The 24,215-nt window shown below is 36.5% G+C and overlaps 1 protein-coding gene across 1 annotated transcript; it reads left to right on the forward strand.

Annotated features, from left to right (window-relative positions):
* The first annotated feature begins 272 nt into the window (after positions 1–272).
* On the forward strand, positions 273–11,179 carry LOC139718319 (uncharacterized). The gene is made up of 5 exons (XM_071629798.1): positions 273–602; positions 2,815–2,904; positions 4,580–4,669; positions 5,501–5,612; positions 10,757–11,179. The coding sequence occupies exons 1-5, from the start codon at positions 491–493 to the stop codon at positions 11,094–11,096; spliced, it is 744 nt and encodes a 247-aa protein (XP_071485899.1). The 5' UTR covers positions 273–490; the 3' UTR covers positions 11,097–11,179.
* The last annotated feature ends 13,036 nt before the right edge of the window (positions 11,180–24,215 follow it).

The following is a 24,215-nucleotide window of genomic DNA, read 5'->3' on the forward strand; positions in this document are numbered from 1 at the left end:
CAAATTCACATGTCATTCTATAAGCATTGGCAACCTTTGCCCATGATTTACCTAGACGTGTGTGTATGTGTCTGTGTGTGTGTGTCTGCGTGTGTGTGTGTGTGTGTGTGTGTGCTGTGTGTGGTTGGGGTATTTCCTCTTACGTTCTTCTGTGACTTCAACTCTCACGATTATGGTCATGCACTTCGGCAATATTGTTATTTCCTTGTTAAAAGTATGGTGATCCCAAGATACCGATAGTGCATTAGAATACAGGAGAGATTCCTCGTGAACCAAGCTGCAGCTGTGCTGATGGTATCCAGCGAATTCAGAGCAGTGAACCAATCCTCACTACAGTGTCTGATGATTGGTGTCCTGTGTCGTTAGATATTGAATGTGTAACAAGCATATTGGAAGTTCATTGTTTATAAAGTTACGACAAGACAATAGTAATAATAACTAGGAAAAGTAAGTTTTAGTGATCTCCTGTATAACGTCATCAATTGCCGCAATGAATGACCGGAGCGAACGCCTAATTGCTACACTACATGGTCAAATCATCTTACTCTTTGTTCTCGTTGCTCTTCCTCCTGGTGTTAGAAATGAGACAGCAGACCCTTCCAGTAAGTATAAAGAGTTTGGTGAATGTTGCTGGTTACATTGTGTTCATGTTAGGTGGCAATCTCATCGGCTTGGAGATGAGGTGGCGACGTGATGTCCACTCAAGACTCACCATGGTGGCGGAGAGGTCCCCGCGGCGTCTCCCGGGGACTCTGGTCTCCGAGGAGCGATTATCAAACATGTTCGATTTTTTTCGGAGACCTTTTTTCAGTCTATGCTCCGGCTGGTTTCGGAGACGTCTCGGAGACGTATCTCAGACAATCCGTTGAAAAGTTATGACGGTTTAAAGTTTTCGTGTTCCCACCGCAGGATGAGAAGACTACAACAGTTTGTGTTGTCACGAGAGATTATGAAGACAGTTTAGCAACATTTCATTTGTCATGAAAAGTGAACATTCCATGTACTTGCTATAATTTCTCCTGCTCTTTGAAGGAGGTAATAATGTCCACTAGTCTTTCATTATGCTAGGAAAGAGGAAATATGTTGAATTTTCTTTCTATTATCTTTTTATCGTCAGAAATTCGCAACTTTTAATGAATTGTACAATTTTCGTCTAACTTCGCTGTTTAATATTTGAATATTGCTGCATTACCCCAATCCACATTTCAATTTGAGTTACAATTTCCTTAAAAGGTATAGACGCCATTCTTTCTCCTGCCATGTCTTGAGAGGTTACAACTCAATGAAATTCTGCTCTGATGTATGCAGTATTTTTTTTTCTTTTTCATATCTACCCCCTTTGTGGTTGTGTTTATGAAACTGGACATTTTCCCAAGCCCTGAGCGATGTTCATCAAAATGAAACCACAAAAAAAAAAAATGGCATGCAATAGATGGAAAAATATCGTCATCTCAGGGCCTTTTCACACGTACCGAGTTGTTGAATTAAAAATTTGATTAGAAACTCGTCTGCAATTAAGTTTCAAATCACCGTCCGTTCACACGCAGGAAGAAGCTTTCCGGATTCTGCGGTTTGAATATCAGAGCAAGGAGAGGAGGTGTGGCTTAAATTCTTTCCAAGTTCCCGTCAATCACTCTTGTAGCCTGTGTATATAGTTGCTTAGCGCAGGTTTTCTCCGGAAGTGGTTGAAGGACCACGTGAGCTCCTCCCCCAAAACTTGATTTGAGGTCAATCATGTTCACACGATAGTTTCGTTGCGTAATTCTGGCTAAACGTGACTGAATATCACTTTCCCAATTTACACGGCAAATTTGCCTAATTAAAAACTTAAAGGACAAGTCCACCGTCATAAACATAAGGATTGAGAGAATGCAGCAATATTAGTAGAACACATCAGTGAAAGTTTGAGGAAAATTGACCAATCCGTTCAAAAGTTACGAATATTTTAAGTATACAGCGCAGTCACTGCTGGAAGAGAAGACTACTACAGTATATGATGTCACATGCGTACAACTATAAGGAAAATAAAAAGAGAATTTCACAAAACTTTACTTTTTTAGTAAAGTGCACATTTCTTCGACTTGCTACTGACGTATGTTAAGGGTAATATTATTTCCCCTGCCTTCTGAAAGAGAGAAGTCAAGTGTTCTTTTGTTATGGGAGAAAAACGGAAATATGTTGAATTTTCTTGATTTTTTCTTTATATCGCTTTACTCATGTGACATCACAAGCTATAGTAGTCTTTTCATCCAGCCGTGACTGAGCAGAAACTTCAAAAATTCATAACTTTTTAACGGATTGTCCGATTTTGCTCAAACTCTCACTGATGTGTTCTACTAATATTGCTGCATTCACTCAACCCACATGTCTATGAAGGTGAACTTGTCCTTTAATTTGAGTTTGCTTAATCACAAAATTCTTTCAAATATAAGCAATATCCGTACGTGTGTCTTCAGATGTATCAACAATGTCATTTTCGTAAGTATTCAATTTCTGCATTGCAATGATCACGGATGGGTCATACTTGAAGTGTTTTAATTATATGCTATATAGCAGACCGCTCAGAGTCCTTAATCATCCGTTTGGAAACGCTGATAAAATGCAGCAGCTCGTTTTTTGCTTTTGTCTTTTTTCAAGGAAAACGGAACAGATCTTTCCAGCCATAACTATGACGGGTATGAAAAAAAAATTGTTTGCCTGATCATAAAGGGAAAAGAAGTTTTTACATTGTATGCGATCTCTTTTCAATAGCACTGTATTATATCTTGATATATATCTTCATTCATTACTTTCCTTTCTTTTATGAATTTTTAGTGCCGCCGGAAACTTCTTCTGTAAGTTCAAGCGCGGAAACAACACGACACCCAGCCAGTACTCTCAACGTGGTAACATTGGCGCCTGAAGGTATGTTGCTTAGCCTGTCCCTGTATGGATGCAAAGATAGATCGGACAAATAGCTTTTGAATACCGTCTGGTCATGTAAACATAACCAACGCCATTCAAACGATGTAAGTCACCGTCTCTGCAGAAAGAGACGTATCTACCAGCAGAACTCTATAAGATTCTGAGAGAGCTCTGTCTGTTGGAAGACGGCCAGTCCACGATTGGAATGCATACATTATACTATATACGTTTTAATAGGAAACTTGCTGAAAAAGGATAATCGGGAAAACGTTTAGAACATTTGTGTGTCTTGCTATCCTTTGTTTTCATTTCCCGACTTCAAACCTGAAATAATGTGACCAAAATCCCTAAATGCACTTAAGCATACAGACTAACATATGATCTAGCTACAGTATTTGGCTATCTGTTATCACAATTTATCACAATGTCAAGAGTAATGATAGTCAATAAAGACGTAAATTTACTTATAAACAGAACAGGTGGAAGTGTCAACCAAATCAAACATGTCATAAGAGGGTTACAGACATTGACAATTTCTCATTGCTCAAACTCTAAGAGCTGAAGATGCCATAACCACACAATTTACGTGTATCATTGGTTTGTACACACAAGTATAAATAAACCAGAAACGAAGGAAAGAAAGAAGATATTTCATTGATGTAGCGTCATTGAACACAAAGCTATTAGTTCTAATTGTGTAATACGTGGTTTCTATTTTATATAATAACAGTTGTATTTACAATTTGAACAAAAAATCTGATCAATGAAGTATCAAACTGCACTTTTTCACAACGTAATATCTGCAAGAGGTGTTGCGGTAAACCTCTATTTGCGTAAGGACACCTTCATAAAAAAGTATAGCTATTATGAGCTTCCCTTTAATGCTACAGTGAAGGTAATGTAGTGGGCCGTCAATAAAAGATTCCTGATTAATCTTGTTGAAAGTGTTTACATAAAACTCAACAAAGATGTTTCCAGATCTAACTATGATGGTCATGAAAATATGCACTGCTTCCATAATCATGGCGTATTATATAATTACGGTTTTGGAGGCGATCTCTTTTGAATGAACTGTATTATGTCTTAAAGGACGTATACATATGGATTGAGTGAATGCATAAGTATTATTCGAACACATTGGTAAAAGTTTGGGGAAAATCGGACAACCAGTTCAAAAGTTATGAATTTTTGAATAATCTGTGCAGTCACTGCTGTATGAGAAGACTACTACCGTGTATGATGTCACATGCGTACGATACAAGGAAAATACAAAGAGAATTTCACAAAATTTAATTTGTTGACAAAAGTGCATATTTCCTCAACCTGTCACTGATGTATGTTAAAGGTAATAGTATTCCTCCTGCCTTCTTAAAGAGGCAAGTCAAGCGGTCTTTTAGTATGCGAGAAAGGTGAAAATATGTTGAATTTTCTTTATGTTTCCGTTATATCATTGTACACATGTGACATCACAAGCTGTAGTAGTCTTCTCATCCAGCAGTGACTGAGCAGAAACTTTAAAAAGTCATAACTTAAAAACGGGTTGTCCAAATTTCCTCAAACTCTCACTGATGTGCTCTACTAATACTACTGCATTCAATCAATCCACGTGTTTATGAAGGCAGACTTGTCCTTTAAAGATCTCTTCATTCAAGTCTTTCTTTCCTTAATATCTTAGTGCCGCCGGAAATTCCTTCTGAAAGTTCAAGCGCGGAAACAACACGACACCCAACCAGTACTCGTAACGTGTTAACATCGGCGGCCGAAGGTATATGTTGCTGAGATTGTCCCTGTATGACTGCAAAGATAAATCAAACAAATAGTGTTAGAATACTGTTTGGTTGTGCAACCATTATACCAACGCCATTCAAACGATGGAAGTCACTGTCATTGCGGTACAAGAGAAGCTGTATTTGTCCTGCAGAGATCGTTAAATTTTCACAAAACCTCTGTCTGAAAATAACGCATTCACGACTCGACTGTATATTACCCTCAGAGTAAAACTTATTAAGAACAAGTTTATACCACCGTATGTCTTAGTATACCTTTTTATCGTTTCTGGACATTGAAGATGAAAATGTGACAAACATTCCTAAATGGAGGTCAGCAGGTTCAGATTAACAAAAATGATCTGGCTGTAGTATATAGTGATCTGGTTTCATGATGTGCACAATAACGGTAGTCAGCCTAAACGTTAACAAACAGAGCAAGTGGAAGTGTAAACCAAATTGAATCTCCAATAAGAAAGTTATGGAAATTGACAGATGAGAGCTGAAGATGTCATCACCTCACAATTTTCGCATCTTATGGATTTGTTCATACACAAAGGCATAACTACAACCAGAAACAGGATTTCCCAAATAATTGCACGAATTGAGTGCCAGGAATACACCTTTCTTTTATTCACATCATGATTAAAAACCCCGGCATTTCGTGACAGCGTTTTGTACGGTTCACTAGGAGATTTACGTGGACTACGGTACTGACATGCACTTCATACAGCCTTGAAATTTGACGTTTGTAAATCAATTATTGTAGTGCAGTGTAAACAGTGAGTAAAGCCGTTACGCCTGACAATTCTTTCCTTTCTGATTCGCAGTTCCAACTTTAGTCAAGACGCCGATGTGTGTCGGAGCTATAACTTTGGGGGTCGCGCTCATAGCATGCACTGCAGTTGTTTTGTCAATGATCATATTTCTCCTAAGTCGAAGGTAAGGACTTTTTTGTTTGTTTTCATGTTTTTTTTAAAGCAATTTACAGTTAATTGAAATCCTGTCATTTCTTTTTCTTTTTTCCGATGTGACTTTCAGCATATATGACCACACTAACGTATTAGATTGAAAGTCATGAAATGAAAATAGCGGGTACTGCTTAAGTGCAAACAAACACATAATTGCTGTAGCGATAAATATGATGATACTTGAATTGTCTGTAACCATTACGATACGAATATTTCACTTTGTTTAAATGAAAATGATACCTTTCAAAGACGTCGGTGGAATCGGGCGAGAAGTACATTTTGACGACGTGAATCCAAGAATGAAGAATAGATTAAGAGAATTGCCACCGACATCCCCAATTCACCCGTTCGGCCCTGATTTTACAATCATGAAGTCATGACATCTACTTGAAATTAATTTGAAATAATGATAATGATAATAATGATAATACTACTACTAATAATAATGATAATAATAATGATAATAATAATAATGATAATACAAAACATTTATAAGGCGCTTAATACAGATGATTCTAAGCGCACAGTTTACCGAAAAAAAAATATTTGTGACCCGCTACAACAAAAGGATCATAAACTGGCAGGCGGCTGAGCCGAGCTGTTTTTGGCGTAATTTTGTAGTCAAATGTTTTATCTATCATCTGCCGAAATTTCGAAGCTAAATGATCAAACGAAAGGCAAGAATTTAGCGTTTTTTCTTGGCCATGATTTTCCGACTTTCAACTTTAACAGAAACGTGTCCGAAGATTTGGATTTAGCCCCGCAACTAGACTCCGCCCCTAACAGCGAGGGAGTGATCTTATTGGTCAGTTAGTGGCATCCTGACTACTGATTGGTCGTGCGTAGACCGCTGGCGCTAAGCTTGAATAAACATCGCGGAGATTGCTAGGAGCATACATTCTATTGTCAGGCGGTGAAAACTGTCTCGCCTCCCCTTGATAATATCGTCAGAAGGAAAACTTTCTATGCGTTTTTCTCGAAATAGTCTGGGTGCCAAAGCCACTTTTTGGGCCTAACCTTGTTTTACCGTCCACCCAATGTTTTTTGATGGTTCTACCCTATTTCGGGGGTGCTGATTCCGAATCTGGATGATGCAACTCTTGCATCCTTGAGGGTTTTGAGATATTCAAGATGGCCGCCAAAATGGCCGCCCAAACCGGAAATTCCCATGTATTTCCTTCTAAATGGTGAGAAATTGAAAACAATTGATGGTTTTACCCTATTTCGATGGTGCCGAATCCGAATCTGGATGATGCAACTGTTGCATCCTTGAAGATTTTGAGATATTCAAGATGGCCGCCAAAATGGCCGTCAAAACCGGAAATTCCCATATATTTCCTTCTAAATGGTGAGAAATTGAAAACGATTGATGGTTCTACCCTATTTTAAGGGTGCTGAATCCGAATCTGGATGATGCAACCCTTGCATCCTTGATAGTATTGAGATATTCAAGATGGCCGCCAAAATGGCAGCCAAAATGGCCGCCAATTAAAACCGGAAATTTCTATGAATTAGCTTTTAAATGATGAGAAATAGAAAACAATTGATGGTTTTACCCTGTTTCGCGGATGCTGAATCCGAATCTGAATGATTCACCTTGAGATATTCAAGATGGCTGCCAAAATGGCCGCCAAAACGGAAATTCTTATGTATTTCCTTCTTATAAATGGTGAGAAATTGATAACAATTGATGGTTTTACCCTATCTTAGTTTTGACTGAAAGATTTCAGGTTTTCGTCAATGGAACAGTTTGAAATTGCTGTATAATACAGTGAAACCAGCTCTACCGGATATCTTTGAGTTGGTACGATACAAGTGTGCAAGCGGTTCATCTAAATCATATTGTGATAGTGATGTAGAGAAGTTTACTGAAATTACCCAACATTTCCTGTCTTAGTCCATGAGCAGTTCAAATCTCTTCATCCATGAACACTCAAATTGGTTGATTGGTTTATATTGGTGGTCTTGTTGACATTATTGGAGACACGAGTTGGACATTATTATAGTTATGCTTCATTATTTTTTTCGGCAATATGATGTTACATTATATATATATATATATATATATATATATATATGTATGTATATATATTATATATATATATGTGCGTGTGTATATATTTATATATATATATATATATATATATATATATATATATATACATATACATATATTACAAACACACAAGAGGGGATGGACAAATCACAGGTAACGCGTTGTTTAAAAAACTGAATAAAAAACCAAACAACAACATCTAAGGTAATAGTTGATAATCCAGGTTATACTTACGAATATCATAATCGCGCAGAGTGCTTTTGAAATAACCCTTATTGATATTTACTATAGTGGTCATGGATGCAACCATTTCCAATGACGTAATCAAAATATGAGACAAGTTTCATAAAAATACGAGGCGAGACTCGTCAGAATACAAGACAAGTTTCAATACCAAATACCAGCATGCTTTAATTCAATTTTACTCTATTGATAGCCGAAAAGGATTAACTTCACATCTGATAAGCCATATTGGCGACCACAAGCATTATTTTATAACAATTATGCATAAAGGAATTTTCAGTCGTATCTTTGTGTTTGTACGTTTCAGTATGATGTCAATATCACTTTTTTTTTTCCAGTACGTGTTAAAGTTCCGTTTAAGACATATCGGAATATCTCAGTATATCACAATATCATTGTGACAGTCATTTTGGATGCCAAAAACTTTTGGCTGATTTGACAAATCCGCTCAACTGAGTTGAATGTAAGAATACGATTTTTTTTTTTCACCCTGGGTTTAATCCCCCGCTTCGCGTTAGAGCACAAGACTTCACCATTTAAGTATAAGAAAATGTTAAAGAGTTATCGCTTATACAGGACATTTATAAATGTCTCAAAACCTTTAAAGACCTTCAGCACCCTCGAAATAGGGTAAAACCATCAATTTATTTTAAAATTTTAACCATTAAGAAAAAATATATTAACATTGGAATTTCTGCCACTTATTTTGGCTGTCATCTTGGACGTCTAAAAACCGTAAAGACTGGACAAATTTAAGCAACCAAGTTTCGAGGGTCACGGTGCGGAATAGGGTCTAAAATTTTCCAATTTTTGACAGTTATTTTTGTGGTCATCTTGGACATCTCAAAACCCTAAAAAAGAACACGAAAGTTGTATCAACCAGATCGGATTCAGCACCTTCAAAATAGAGTAAAACCGTCAATTGTTTTCAATTTTACACCATTTAGAAGGTAATATGAGGCTTACATGGAAAATTTCGTTTTTGACGGCCATTTGGGGGCCATTCTGGCGGCCACCTTTATTATCTCGAAACCCTCAAGGAAGCAAGAGCTGTATCCTGGAGCTTCAAATTCAGCAAACTCAAAATAGGATAAAACCACCAACTATTTTATATTTTACACCATTTAGAAGGACATGGGGGGTCTACCTATGAATTTCCGTTTTTGGCGGTCATTTTTGGCGACCATATTTACCATCTCTAAACCGTTTAGGATGCAAAAGTTGTATCCTACAGCTTCGGATTCAGCACACTCAAAATAAGATAAAAACCACCAATTGCTTTCAAATTGTCACCATTTAGAAGGAAATACATGGGAACTTCCGTTTTGGGCGACCATTTTAACGGCCATCTTGAATATCTCAAAATCTTCAACAATGCAGGAGTTGCATCATCCAGATTCGGATTCAGCACCCTCGAATTAGGGTTGAACCATCAATTGTTTTCAATTTCTCACCATTTAGAAGGAAATACATGTGAATTTCCGGTTTTAATTGGCGGCCATTTTAGCGGCCATCTTGAATATCTCAAAATCTTCAACAATGCAGGAGTTGCATCATGCAGATTCGGATTCAGCACCCTCGAAATAGGGTAGAACCATAGATTGTTTCCAATTTCTCCCCATTTGGAAGGAAATACATGGGAATTTCCGGTTTTAATTGGCGGCCATTTTGGCGGCCATCTTGAATATCTCAAAAACTTCATGGATGCAAGAGTTGCATCATCCAGATTCGGATTCAGCACCCTGGAAATAGGGTACAACCGTAAATTGTTTCCAATTTCTCACCATTTAGAAGGAAATACATGGGAATTTCCGGTTTTGATTGGCGGCCATTTTGGCGGCCATTTTGAATATTTCAAAAACTTCATGGATGCAAGAGTTGCATCATCCAGATTCGGATTGAGCACCCTCGAAATAGGGTAGAACCATCAATTGTTTCCAATTTCTCACCATTTGGAAGGAAATACATGGGAATTTCCGGTTTTAATTGGCGGTCATTTTGGCGGCCATCTTGAATATCTCAAAAACTTCATGGATGCAAGAGTTGCATCATCCATATTCGGATTCAGCACCCTCGAAATACGGTAGAATCATCATTCATTTTCAATTTCTCACCATTTAGAAGGAAATACGTGGGAATTTTCGGTTTTGGCGGGCATTTTGGGGGCCATCTTGAATATCTCAAAATCCTCAAGGATGCAAGAGTTGCATCCTCCAGATTCGGATTCAGCACCCTTGAAGTAGGATAAAACCATCAATTGTTTTCAATTTCTCACCATTTAGAAGGAAATACATGGGAATTTCCGGTTTGGGCGGCCATATTGGCGGCCATCTTGAATATCTCAAAACCCTCAAGGATGCAAGAGTTGCATCATCCAGATTCGGATTCAGCATCCCCAAAATAGGTTAAAACCATCAAAAAACATTGGGTGGACGGTAAAACAAGGTTCAGCCTCTGGCACCCAGACTAAAACTCTGATTTCCTCAACCACTTGACATGCGCTAATAAAATCATCAATATCTCCGCAACCGAGTACCTTTATGAGTTGTGTTATATACGAAATTATAGAAGAAGAGTAAGGAAAAATGATTTCATGTCATTTTCAGAAAATTTTCCTTCCCCGACATTCGGATCCATATTTTGTAGGTGGTCACATTTAGACCAAAATAATACAAAATACCAAGTATACAAAATTAATCAAGGAACGTTTTCTTTTTCATTCATTCTTATTTTCCTTTGTTTTCTTTGAAATATCTAATATAATTTTTAACTCTCACTCTCTTTATTTCCTCATCTCGTTTCTTCTTCCCTCTCAGAATAAAAGAAAGACGTTTTCTCACCAAGGAAACTGCAGCTGTTGGAAGCACATACACTGAGCTGCAACCAAAGTCTGACCCTGCTCCAGTCTACAAAGAACTGGACAAGAACTCCGAGTCGAGACTCGATGACGGTTTAGATGGAAATTACCTGATTCCGGACGTTATGGCGCCCCCAGGGAAGGGAGAAGATTTGACCTTTTACCAGAATCAAAGCGTCGTGGCACCGCGGGGGAGAATGGCGCACCTTCAAACAAAAGCACTGAACTGCGATAATGAGTACGAAACTTGCGACTATGTGAATGAAGGTGTGAAAACCATCCCTTTAAAAGGGATCTGAATCCTCACGATGAGCATAAGATGAGATGAGATAAGATAAGATAAGATAAGATAAGATAAGATAAGATAACACAACATATCATAATATAACATAACACAACATAACATGATAGTAGTGAACATAAAATAAACTCAAAATAATTTAAATATTGCACACACACACGCGCACACACACAAAAAAAACCAAGAGCTTATGTTGTCTATTTGCCTGTTTGGTTTTATTTCTGCTTTTTTTCACATGACACGTAATAAAAAACACAAACATTTTGAAAATGAGATTACACGACGCATAAGCTTACCACCTGTCTTACAAATTAATTCAAAATACATGCGAACCTTACGAGCATAACACTATTTGATGTATAAGACGCATAGCAAATTATTACAAAGCTCAGAAAAAAAAAAATCGTGAAATTAACAATTGTAAATGAACTAGGTGATGATTGATCATTCATTCAGAATACGTTATGTTGTTACAATAAGCACAAAAACTTGAGGAAAAGGAGATTGAGGGGATGTAAATGAATTGATTTGGGAATTGTGTATCTCTAGACATTGTTATAAGAGAAAAGCAAGAGACTGCGATCATTAGAAGCTGATACGACGTGGATAGAGACCTCGGGGTAAAATTCGAACGTAAAGTAGACTTACATAACAGAAAGGGATGTCTCTACAAAATACAATCAGTAATCAACTCCAATATATCGTAATTCATTTGTGAGGTAAAAGAGAATAGAGGGGAAAAATGAAAACATTTTGCGTTTTACTTGTTTTGAGAAGTTTTTTTTCTTTAAAGATTATTTTATATCAAACGAACTTTTACCGTCACACTGTGCTGTGGTGAGTGGTAGGATGTGCTGCGCTGTGCACGGCATGAAATACAATAATTGCGTTATTTCAACGTTTGGGCTTATTATAATTTGATTAGTTTTAAGTGTATTTGTGTGTCATGTGTAGGTATGTAACATACTTCTATTTGCAATACAATGTATTAGTTTTCATGTGATTGTGAATATGATTTGAAAAAAAGCAAGTTACTGGACTCTTATTACACCAGTGTAAACTGTCTATAAATAAGTTTTATGTAAAGAAAAAAAAATCCTGTGATATAATACGCTGTCATATTTCGCTAAAAGATAATTTTTCATAGTGCCTGAAAAGAATTAAACTTATAGTGGTGGCCTGTATTTGCTCAGTTGTTGTTGTAAATTGGCACGTATTTGTTGCGTTCCGATGAGTTGTCAAATCGTTTCAGATTTTGTATGTTCTTTTCTGTAATTAGTAGATTTTATTGTTCATCTGCTGGCACGAATGTATATATCCTGAAGTAAAAGCAATGTCCGTGAGGCTATGAAAATTAATTTGAAAATCATTTTTGTTGATCATTTTGGTTCTCGGCAAAAAAACCCAAAAAACAAATACAATATATACTTCTCGATACATAATTTCGTTATGGTAGCCGCGGAAAGGCATTCGAGCGATTCAGGATACAGTAATACCTAACTAATCGCAATTTTTTGTACATAATGTTCTTATCAATGGCTATGAAATTATCAGTCGAAACGTCACTTGGAGGCGTTCCTCAAGGAAGGTTCCATGGACCCCTTTATTTGTTCTTTATATCAACGATATGTCGATTTATTCAGGTAGGTCTAGTCTTTCTATTTTTATCTTTCATATTTTCACTCGCTGATGATACTAACGTGGGTGTGTTTGTGTTTTACCCTAAGTCCGAATCGATGTATTGCTTAGAATTTAGTCGATGATGAAAAAAAAAAAATAATGAAGACAGAAAAATCAAACGTCTGTGTGTTTTAAGGAAGTCTGTTGAAAATGTACCGCTTAATATTTTCTTGGACAACACGGTTACTGAAGAGGTCATTTGATTAAATTCCTTGGTTTGAGGCTCAATAATAAATTCACTTGGAATCTTCATATTCCGTATGTCTCACTCCCTTTAAAAAAGTATTGGTGTTGCAAATAAATTTGAATTTTGTCTTCTCATAAACACTCTCTTCATGATACATGTTTCGTTAGTACCTATGTAAACTCTGACATACTCGCCCGGGAAAAACAGATATCATAATGTAATGAGAGAGAAGAAGGAGATAAAAAAACATTTTCTTATTATTTTTGTAACGAATCATCGAGATGTCATCAATAAAAGGTTTATTCTTTATTGTAATAATCTATCGTCTCTTAATACAACCCCTTCCTACGACACTATACTTTCGTATATAAGGTTATGTAGCTCTTGCCTCGCGTTCTCTGGTTTCGAGCCACCTAACTATCATCTCCCTTCTTTCTTTTCTCTGTTTACTATAGTCTCTTTTTGCCATTCCTTTCACTCTTATATACACTCATTCTTCCTTTATGTCTTTACAAGAATGCCGCCTCATGTTTATCTGTTTGTTTGTGTGTGTATGTACTTCTTGTCTGCCTTTTTTTCCTTTCTTCCTAAAGTAATTTATGCAATTTGGTAATTTCTTGCTGCTTATAAGGGGACTGCAAATTACAAACCCCACTTTTAAGCTGTCTCATCCATTTTCAAAAGTTACAATATTATTGTTTCTCAGTTCACTCTTTGTGTTTTTATCACATTTTTGCACTGATTTTATATGATTATGTGTATTAAAATGTGTCATTGTAAATATATTTTAGTGGAGATATAAAAAGAAGAAAAAAGGAAAAATGAAAAGAAAAGAGCTAAGATTTAATTTCTAGCAATAATGGTATCACTACAAGACAACCGTGTGTAATGAAATGAAACACGGTAAAGGAATTACAGTGTTGTACACGAAGTTATGCCCTCTTAAACAGGACGTCACGGGTTCGTGGAGTTCAGGAACCTATTTCAAACCTGGATTTTTTTCCTTTCAAGCTGCTATGTTTCGTTTTCCATCACTCTGTCTCTTATTATGTAGCAATTTTCATGAACTGTTATTATGCAAACATTTGCCTGTTTGCTTTTCTTCTACATATTGTTAGTATGGTTGGTTTTTTTTTTATTATTGTTGTTCAATCTATGTATCGTACAACGTCGTAGTTTGTATATTAGAAGCAACACCAATAGATAAATATGAGAAAAAAAAATGAAATGGCAGAGATCGTCCTGTATCAAAATACATGAGGCACATTAAGGGTTTGTGTCATGAATATTGTAAATTTATTTAACAGACTTTAATTTTCTACCCTGTAGAGTGTAAAGTCTGTAGAGGACAAGACTGTTCTTACCTTATTTTATCCCTGTAAATTTTGTACAGAAACTGTTGTCCGAATGGTTTGAATACATGCATTATATATATCTATGTATGAGTTTCATTGTAAAGTGAACTGATTAACCGTCATTTTTAAACATTTCAAAGTTTGTCCGTCTGAGATAGAACAAAATTAAACCTTTCCAGTAATACCTCACTTGTGACATTAGAAGGAATATTCTTGAAGTTTTGATTAAGATATCCTGTATGTTCTTATTACTTCCATTGTCTTTTAGCAGTTTTAATCACAAATATCTAAACTTAACAAGAACGGAGTTAGCTCGTTTGCGATAAAACTCTTGATATATATATATATATATATATATATATATATATATGTATATATATAATAAAAATTAATATAAATATTTTGCATGAACGTAGTTGAGGTGGTAGATGGACAAAGGACAAAGTCAAAAGTAACTGTACTAGCTTGATAAATGTTGTTTTCCTCAGCCAGATTTGCAGGTCGCGTCTCCCAGTGGTAGTTATAGATATCGAATAATCAACAGTACATATGACCTATACAGATATCGTCCATACCGAGTATCCAAGTTGGTTACACTTGTATGCATGAGATTTTCTTTGTTCTGTTCTCCCAATCATCTTGCTTGAGACGTAAGTTTAGTCCTCGTCCCCGTATCCACGATTGGTCATCACATGAAGTTGTATTATCATCATACAAGTAAAATGAGCGTCATCTTTATGGATTGTGAGTTGAATTTTTGTTTACTTTTGTTGTTGTTGTTGTTGTTGTTATTTTTTGGATCGCCATGGAGGTGACAGACATTCTGGACAGATTAAAACGTTGATGTCAAATAAACTTTAATAAACCAACAGCCGGCTCCTCACGAAATTTGCGAAAGTTTAATGGACACGAAATTTCTGCAAATTCTCCAAATAAATTTCAGCATTCATTCAACATGAAGACTTAAAAATTCCAGAGAGTCCCCGCTTTGGCATCAATGAGTATTTTTTGATGGGTCATCTCTCCAAATTTGATGCTTTTCATTTCATTTCATTTTTATTTAATTTCCGGCCAAAGCATATAATATGACAATTTCATATAAACAAATTAAGTACAATGTAACTATTACATTTCCAAATGAAATGTAGATACACGCCATTTGTTTACATGAATCAATAAACTTGATGCTTTTATCCGCCAGGTAACAGTAATTTCACTATATCTTAGATATATACTAGAATGAGTGAATGCATAGATGTGACCGTGCACCTCAAAACGAACATAAAGTCGCACACACTGATTTTGCGTGAGGACTGAAAATAAGTGAAATGGGTCAACCTAGCCGAACTTGACTTTTTCATATTTTCTGAAAGAGCGGGTTTTCTTTTACGTTATGCTAAAATTTGGTGTAATAAAACGGGCAGGAAAGTGTGTTTTTTTAGCAGTTTATCTCAAACATTTTTGGTAGAATAGTTTGATTAGATGTGTCTTTAGAATCCCTTTTTCATTTCTGAAAAACCTTGTCCACACTCTTCACTTTCAACTCTAATAACTTTTGAAAGGATAGTGCTACTGCTTTGAAAGTTGGCATTAATTATGGACAGAATGTGTTAATGAGGCATGCTTAATTTCACTTTAATCTAATAATCCCTTCATTGTTGTTACTCTGGTGGTCTACTTCCTGTTTTTTGTCCCATTCATCGCACAGCCAGCACGGTTTGGTAAAGATTAAGCGCTTGAATAGACACTGCACTTCCGAGCCTCTTTTCTCAGTTCACACTTTTCCTGAGTTTGTGCTTTCTTTCCAGTATTTAGATAAGTTAGGAGAGTCAATTTGATTTGATTTATACATCTTTTTAAAGCTTAAAGTCTGCTCTTTCAGAATATGGTCTTAACTAAAAATTCATGTCTGGCGACTTTTTGTTTGTTTTGAGGTGCAGGGTCACAAATATTCATTTGAACATAAGGTCAGTGAAAGTTTGAGGAAAGTAGGACAATCCGTTAAAAAGTTATGAATTTTTCAAAGTTTTGGTGCCGCCAACGTTGGATGTCATGTGTGGAAAATGATTTAAAGAAAAATACAAAGAAAATTCCACAAAATCTAGTATTTTTTTAGAAAATTACACATTTCCTTAGGGGTAATGTCATTCTTCCGGCTGTCAACAAAGGCAAGTCAGGTGCTTCAACAATATGCTAGAAAAGTGAAAAATACTTATTCCCCTTTAAATCTGTCATGTCTCGACGGTATACAATAGAAGTAATACTATACCAACCATTCTGTTTTATGGTAGTACAAAGTCTTGTACTCCTGTTTGGTTATCACATGCGGTTCTGTTCTTTTTGTAACTCTTAAAAAGTAAAGTAATTATATGTGGTTCTTTGATGTTGAGTAAACGGTGTAGAAGTTCTGCATATACAGTACATAGCTCGTTCGCTGTGTTTGGGTTCGGGTGCACGTCACGAGACCGACATCCACCAGTCGTAAGGCCCACGAGTTATACAGACCACCTGCACCAGTCTTACAGCCCACTAGTTGCACAGCCCACATGTTCGACACTTAGTGACCAAAGCCCGTAAGGTCGACATCAAGTAAAATAGGCCCACGAGTTCGACAATAAGTGACCAAAGCCCATAAGGTCGACATCAGGTAAAATAAGCCCACGAGTTCGACACTGGGAAAAAAAGAGACCATGATGAGTTCGTCACTATGCGACATACGTTCACGGGACCGACAAAATCGGCAAAGAATGCTCACTGGATCTACAGGATGTACAGTTCATCTATAAACAAATTATGACTGCGTCATTTTATAGGGTGTCCCAATAGTAGCATGAGGAAGAAATGAATGATGGGAAAGGTTTCCGCGCCATCGTCACGTTTTGTTCTTATCTCTTTTTTTTTTTGGAGAAATTTTAGAGAGCGAGCGCAGCGAGCGAGCCGAAAATTTTTGTATTTCAGCTTAGAAAACGTGGAATTCTTGTCATTTTTTGCTTATTAAATCTTACAATTCTAATCAAGATATAGTGACGGCCTTATAAATAACGATTTATACCAACAAACTGAGGACTTGAAAAAATACTCCAAATTAGTACGCACGAGTGAGCCGAAACTTATATATTTCCGCGCCATCATCACGTTTTGTTCTTATCTCTTTTTTTTTTTTTTTGGATTAATTTAGCGAGCGAGCGCAGCGAGCGAGCCGAAAATTTCTGTATTTCAGCTTACAAAACATGGGATTGTCATATTTTGCTTATTAAATCTTACAATTCTAATGAAGATATAGTGACGGCCTTATAGATGAGGGTGATTTAAATGTAATAAATGTAGATAGATTTTGGCGAGCGAGCCGAAAATTTTTATATATTTCCTCGTCATCATCACGTTTTGTTCTTATCTTTTTTTTGTGATAAATTAGATTTAGATTAAATTAGATAATAGATTTAGATAAATTTTGGCGAGCGAGCGCAGCGAGCGAGCCGAAAATGTTTGTATTTCAGCTTACAAAACATGGAATTCTTGTCATTTTTTGCTTATTAAATCTTACAAATCTAATCAAGAAAATTAATGGTGACGGCCTTATAGATAACGATTTATACCAACAAACTGAGGACTTGAAAAAAAAATACTCGAAATTAGTACGCGCGAGTGAGCCGAAATTTGTATATTTCCGCGTCATCATTATACGTTTTGTTCTTATCTTGTTTGATTTGGTTTTTTGCGCCCCCCCCCCCCCCGTATGTTTGACACCTTTGGCGCCCTCGTTTGATCCAATGGGCAATCGCTTCAGAACGAAAGAAATAAAATTGCAGCCGCTGCTCCGTGTAATATTTTGCCTTCTAACGATGGCATGTGTGAACAGCGGAAAGGGAAGTTACTAGGGTGTCACCGCTTTGGTTATCCTCCCTCACCCCCTTAAAAGTTTCAATACGTTAATTTGTATCTGCTTTTGTGAGTGTTTGTGCTAAAAAAGATAAAACTCACCAAAGTTGTCACCAAATCTTTCCACTTCAATACTAAAATGCAAGAGCACCCTCGCTTGCGTGTTAACTCTTCAACCTCTTTAAGTATTCTTGCCCCCCCCCCCCCCCCCCCGTTTAAAAAAACAAACAAACAGATTCTGCTTATACGGGCATGGCTATTATAGTGTTGTGGGATATTTGGGGGGGGGGGGAATGTGACTACTAAAGTAGCATTTTAGAGTGAAAGTCAGAAACCGTATTTTTGGCATAATTCGAGTATGCTGAGTGGATAAAACCCGTTTTGCAGCAGAATTAGAAATATTCCAAGCCCATCTAATTTACATAAACCAAACAGCTGCAAATTTATTGCCTTTCATTCCAGTAGGCCATTACTTCTCGAAAATTCTCCATTTGTATACAGAAACAACAAATTAACGTTGCTTTAATCCAACAATGAGAAGGTAGGACAAGAAATTAATACATTATTATCTCGCAAGATTCATTCACATGAAAGTTATGAGTAGTCATGCAAATAGCAAGATAGCATATTTCCTATTTTAAATGTACTTTTTTTTAATCATAGGGAACACAGATAATGGGTCTTCATCGTCACATGAAGATCAGTAGCATTTAAAAAAGAATAGCATATTGGGTGTTATTAATGCGAAAATCTGATTGTAATTTTTCTTAGGAAATACTGCAATATGTCCCCAAAAAATTTACAATCAGATTTTCGAATTGATAACACCCAACATGATCGACCTGTGTAAGTGCTACTTCAGGGTCTTAAGATCGCATTTTAGCTCTATTTTGCAGAAAACCCATTTAATTTGGCTAAGCGGTCACAGAGAAACGTAGATTGTTGTAAAGCATGTCATGAATCTGATTCTTCCAATTTTAGTAATTCAATGCTCTTGTGTGTGAATGATAGACAGAACTTGGAGGGAAGAGATTCCTGACATGCTCTATAGTTACAAAATTCCCCATTTCTCTTTGACCAGTGAAGCAAATCGAATTGGGGTTTTCTGTAAGATGTGGGCAATTAGTTATATTCTCATACGCTGAATTTGTATTTAGATTGATTTACTATTTTTAAGGATATCATTGCGGAGGTTCCCGTTGTAATTTTTTTGGGGGCATACTGTAAATATATATTCAGTAGGTTGTCCACGTGTTGGCAAGATGTAAGATTTAAAAAAAAAAACTGGAACAAAGTTCATGCTGTATTCACCAACTACACTTTTTACAAGTATAAAGGTATGCCGCTTTACTATTGTATATTTCCCCCTTTACCCCGCTGCAATGGGTCCTAGCTGTCACTTTAATTGAGTAATAGAATGCTGAATACTAAAACACGATCTCTTCTGTTTGGAACCGGTATATATATATTTTTTTTTTTTCACTCAGAGATGCATTGTTACATCTGTGCTAAATTAAAAAAAAAAATTGAATCTTCATACATTTCATAAACACGCCATTATTCAAAGATTATCTATTCACCATAATTTGGAAGTTAACCCTATTAAGCCCAAGCTATTTTGACCCCTCGCAGGCCCAAGGGTGGAGGGAGGGGGCAAATTGTGCCCCGCTTATATACCTTTTTATTATTTGATGTATCATCGTCATATTTGGCATGTGGGTAGAGTAACTCATACTCTACATGACCGTACATTTGAATTTTCACAAGGTCACCCATGGAGGGCGCTATTTACCAAAATATAAAGAAATACATAGGAAATATGCTAAAAACATGATTTTTCTGTATGATTTCTTTATCCCCATTACATATGTCTTATTATAGACCAATCATTTTCATATTTGCCACAAATGATAAGCAAGTTGAATTTTATTATTCGTTATGGTTGAAATTTCTCAATGTCACCACATGGGGGCGCTATTCATATCAACACAGTGACACATTATGAGACCTGAGAGGAAATGTTTGGGATGGGGTCATGTATAGTTATGACATTTCATATTTGCATAATACTGGGATTTTGAGATTGAAATTTGATAAACTTATGATATTAGAGGCATAACTTGGGTGAAGGAATCAAAATAACTCAAAATATAAGGGCAATCTTTAGAAAATATCATTGTTTTCAATTATCTCTATTATATTTATTGTTTTATGCCTTTGTCACATAAAACAAAGGAAATAATAAGAAAAACTTTCTAGGACCATAATTACTTCGAATTTTCTTCCTTCAACAAATTTCAGCCAAGAATCACCCATTTCATACACTGTAATGCTGTTAAATGAAATGGGAACAGAAAAAAAATGCAAAATCTGACTGACATGGTTGTCAGTTTATGGTTGCCATGGCAACCAGCAACATCAAATATAGCTAAATTATATACCAAAATGTTCGCAATAAGATTTTAGGAAAAGTCACCAAATTTGGTTGAAATCGGATTAAGGGCGAAGGAGTGGCAAGCAAAAATCTGGTAGGGGGGGCACAATGTGCCCCCCCCTAGGGCTTTATAGGGTTAATGTCTGTGTATGTTAAAGTTTGAAAGGAATAATAAACTACTTGTACACATTCTACATAACCGTCACAGCGTGAAGTTTCAGTTTGATTTAAAAAAATAATCGAACGTTCATATCATTCAAATTCATGATTATGTCAGATTATGTAAAGATTATTATACACTAGAAGTAAGGTTAATTTATGTGTATGTTGAATTGTGAAAGGAATTATTTACTGCTTTTACATCACCACCGCAGCTGCTTCCTCAGAGGATTTACTTTAATTTACTTCAGAATTCTGACAATTTACTAGAATTTACTTCAGGGCGGTGAGTTGGCTCAGTATGTAGCGCGTCTGCCTCACGATGATGCGGCCTGGGTTCGAACCCGAGTCTGGACTGAGCAATGCTGTGTGTAAGCATACCGTCCCCTCTAGCAAGAGGCAAAACACTCTGTCCCTCGGATAGACATAAAATGGAGGTCCCGTGTGGGAGGGAGTAACAACTCATGCACGTAAAAGAACCCGCTTCATTCATTCATCGGAAAGAGCGGGGTGTTTAACCCGATGAAGCGGTCCCAACTCACATCCAACTGGACCCCATGGAAGACCAGATAAACGTAGCTGAACATGGGTTATCCAGCCATCTTCCCAGATGGAAATGAACAAACAAACAAACAAATAATCGAGCCAAGTCTTTTATGTATATTTCTTATGTATGCTTTATACTCATTGTCATTGTATTATGGCGTAATATTGCACTGTTGTCAGGATGCACGCTGGGTTCCAGGATGCGACTTAAACATTGAAGCGTTAAAGCGCGCATCCTTAGTAACATGGTTGCAATATTGTTATGGCTTAATTTTTGTGATTGTTCTCTCAGTATCAACACTTGAGAAAGAGCGAGTCGCTCTAAAATTTGTTTGCAGAAATAAACCGTTGGTGAATACAGCATGAACTTTGTTCCAGTTTTGTTTTTTATATTAGATATGTATATATATATATATATATATATATATATATATATATATGGTACAACATAAATTACTTTTCAAATATTCTTATAAGTAGGTTATAGAAGTTACTTCCTTCCTTGATTCTGTTGTGATTAGAGTGAATTCTATACCAGAGGAACAGTCATCAAGCCGCCTCAGACAGTGTTACTCTATCATAAATGAAGACGATGTATCACAATTTTGCGATGCTGCAATACGTTCTCCTAATAATATGTTGCTGTCTTCGACAAGAATGGACATTTCTAGGAAGACGACGCAAGATACATGAAGGTGCAATTTAGAAAAAAAAAAGAACATTTCTCCGCATTTTCGGCAATTTCGCAGAAAGAATCGTCCGTGTTCATCCTATACCAGATGGTGTATAGTTGGGTGTCACTTCACCAAGAAGGACATTTTCAGCGCTAAGATATTCATATTTCCTGGTTCAAGACTTCACTCGGTCAACATGTCTAATAGAAATACCTTAAAGCTTGAATTCTAAATCATTCGTTTATACTGTCATCATGCTAAAAATACAGTCTCGCTCTCCGGAAGACAGAGAGAGAGAGAGAGAGAGATGGAGGAGAGAGGGGGGGGGGGGGGGGGGGGGAGTGAAGTGAATTAGAAGACCAGAGAATTCCCCATGAGCCCATGGATTACTCGTTCAAACGGCTTTGAAGTATCCAGAGAATTAAGTCAGTCGTCATTACAGTGTCTGACGATTGGCACTAAGATCTAAGTGTCCGACGTAACACAGTGCAATTGCAATAATCACACTGGAGGTGGTTGTACCTAGACGTTGCAGCGAGATTGATGTTTATCAGTGAGATTGGTGTGAATTGTCTCGTCTCTGATGCCATCAATTCCTACAATGAATTACAGGAATAAACATCTCGTTGCTGCTGGTCAAGTCGCCGTATTGGTTGGTTTACTCACACTCATTTCTGTTGCAAGAAATGTGAAAGCAGGCTCCGTCAGTAAGTACAAAGAGTTTAGGGAGTGTGGTGACGTGCTCGTGCATGGAGCCATGCACTAGCCCCCACTCGATCGTTAGGGATCGGAAGACACTCTTTACCTCACCTTTCGAATAAGAAAACCCTATTTCACAGTAGGCAGATATACAAAAATTCGTCCCTCCCCCCACCTCCCCAAGAACTTGTAAAATAAATTGGCTTGTCTATGAAGTTTTATTAGAGGAGTAAGGTAATTCTGCATTTTAATCCGAGTATGATTATTTACTTTTTATTCCTACAGGATTTTTTTTCTTTTTTTCTCTTTCATCTTTCATGGTTTACTTTCTTGTCACCCACCTAAAACAATTTCAGATTTTGATTGATATACGGAAATAAGCCATATTTCACACATAACAAGCAATGAAATGTCTGTAAACAGACACTAAAGTATGAAGCAACTGAAGAAAATTCAGGAAGGGGGAAAGCCCGAGAACCTCCTAGAAATAACAATTCTACGTTCATTCTGTTTTGGTTTTCAGTTTTAATGTGTCATTAGGATTCTTTTTGAATGAGTCTCCAATGCTGGTTTAGCAAAAACAAAACAAAACAAAGCAAAACAAATCAAACGAAAATTCTTCTGACCCTTGAGAAATTACCTTAATAATAACCCACAGTTTGAGCCAGTAATGGACTTGGAAATAAAGTATAATAGTGAGCCCATATATGTATTTCGCAATACCTCATGATTTACGGAAGACTGGTACGCAATGGTAAGTCAATTATTGTAATGAATATGAATAGCAAATTTAAGAGCAGAATTTACCTTAGAATAAGTAAACAAAGTATTGTTTTTATAAGGCTTCCAATAATGGAGGCTCCGTGACAACCCAAGAAATGTCTTTATACTTTCACTTTAATTGTGTGTGTTGAATGTTGATGCTTACTATTCTTAATTCTTTTGCCTTTACTATATGTATAACTAAGATTGTGTATTCAATCTGTATGATAAATATTATGAACACTAATTGAAAAAGAAAGAACTCTGTAGCTTGGGATTTGAACCATGCTGTTTACGGTTTTCGGCACTGTTGCTGTGCTAAAGCCATGACATGATAGTGTTTGAACGAAAACCCCATGGCTCATTTCTCTTTTATTTTCGCTTGGCAATATTCATGATTCACTGGACTCGAGTTATAGGGCGAGTTACAAAAATAAAGGGAATTAGTTTTTGCTGGGGAGCAACAGAAAAAAAGAAAACAGTCTGTGTAACTATACTTTCAAAACAATTGTGTAACTATAAAACAATTCCTTCTATTCTGAATTGATTGTTTTTGATGTGATTTGGAATGACCTGTTATGCTATACTGAATTCTGAACTGAAATGTATGATTCTCGGCAAACTGCAATGAAGAATATTTAAAACCTTTTGGTTTGATTTTGTTCTTGTTGACGTTGTCGGTTTTTTGGTTATGTTGTGGGGGGGGGGGGGTTCTGAACCGACTGACCCTCTGCACATATGC

Source organism: Diadema antillarum, unplaced genomic scaffold, assembly GCF_040938485.1.
Source record: "Diadema antillarum isolate AM-2024a unplaced genomic scaffold, OU_Dant_1.0 scf00000093, whole genome shotgun sequence".
In the NCBI taxonomy this organism is placed as follows: Eukaryota; Metazoa; Echinodermata; class Echinoidea; order Diadematoida; family Diadematidae; genus Diadema; species Diadema antillarum.

Bases quoted from the DNA above. Each gene is read 5' to 3' on its own strand.
- LOC139718319 (XM_071629798.1), top strand. From the start codon at position 491: ATGAATGACCGGAGCGAACGCCTAATTGCTACACTACATGGTCAAATC. The intron at 603-2,814 runs GTAAGTATAAAG...ATGAATTTTTAG, and splicing joins TGAGACAGCAGACCCTTCCA to TGCCGCCGGAAACTTCTTCT. The intron at 2,905-4,579 runs GTATGTTGCTTA...TTAATATCTTAG, and splicing joins GGTAACATTGGCGCCTGAAG to TGCCGCCGGAAATTCCTTCT.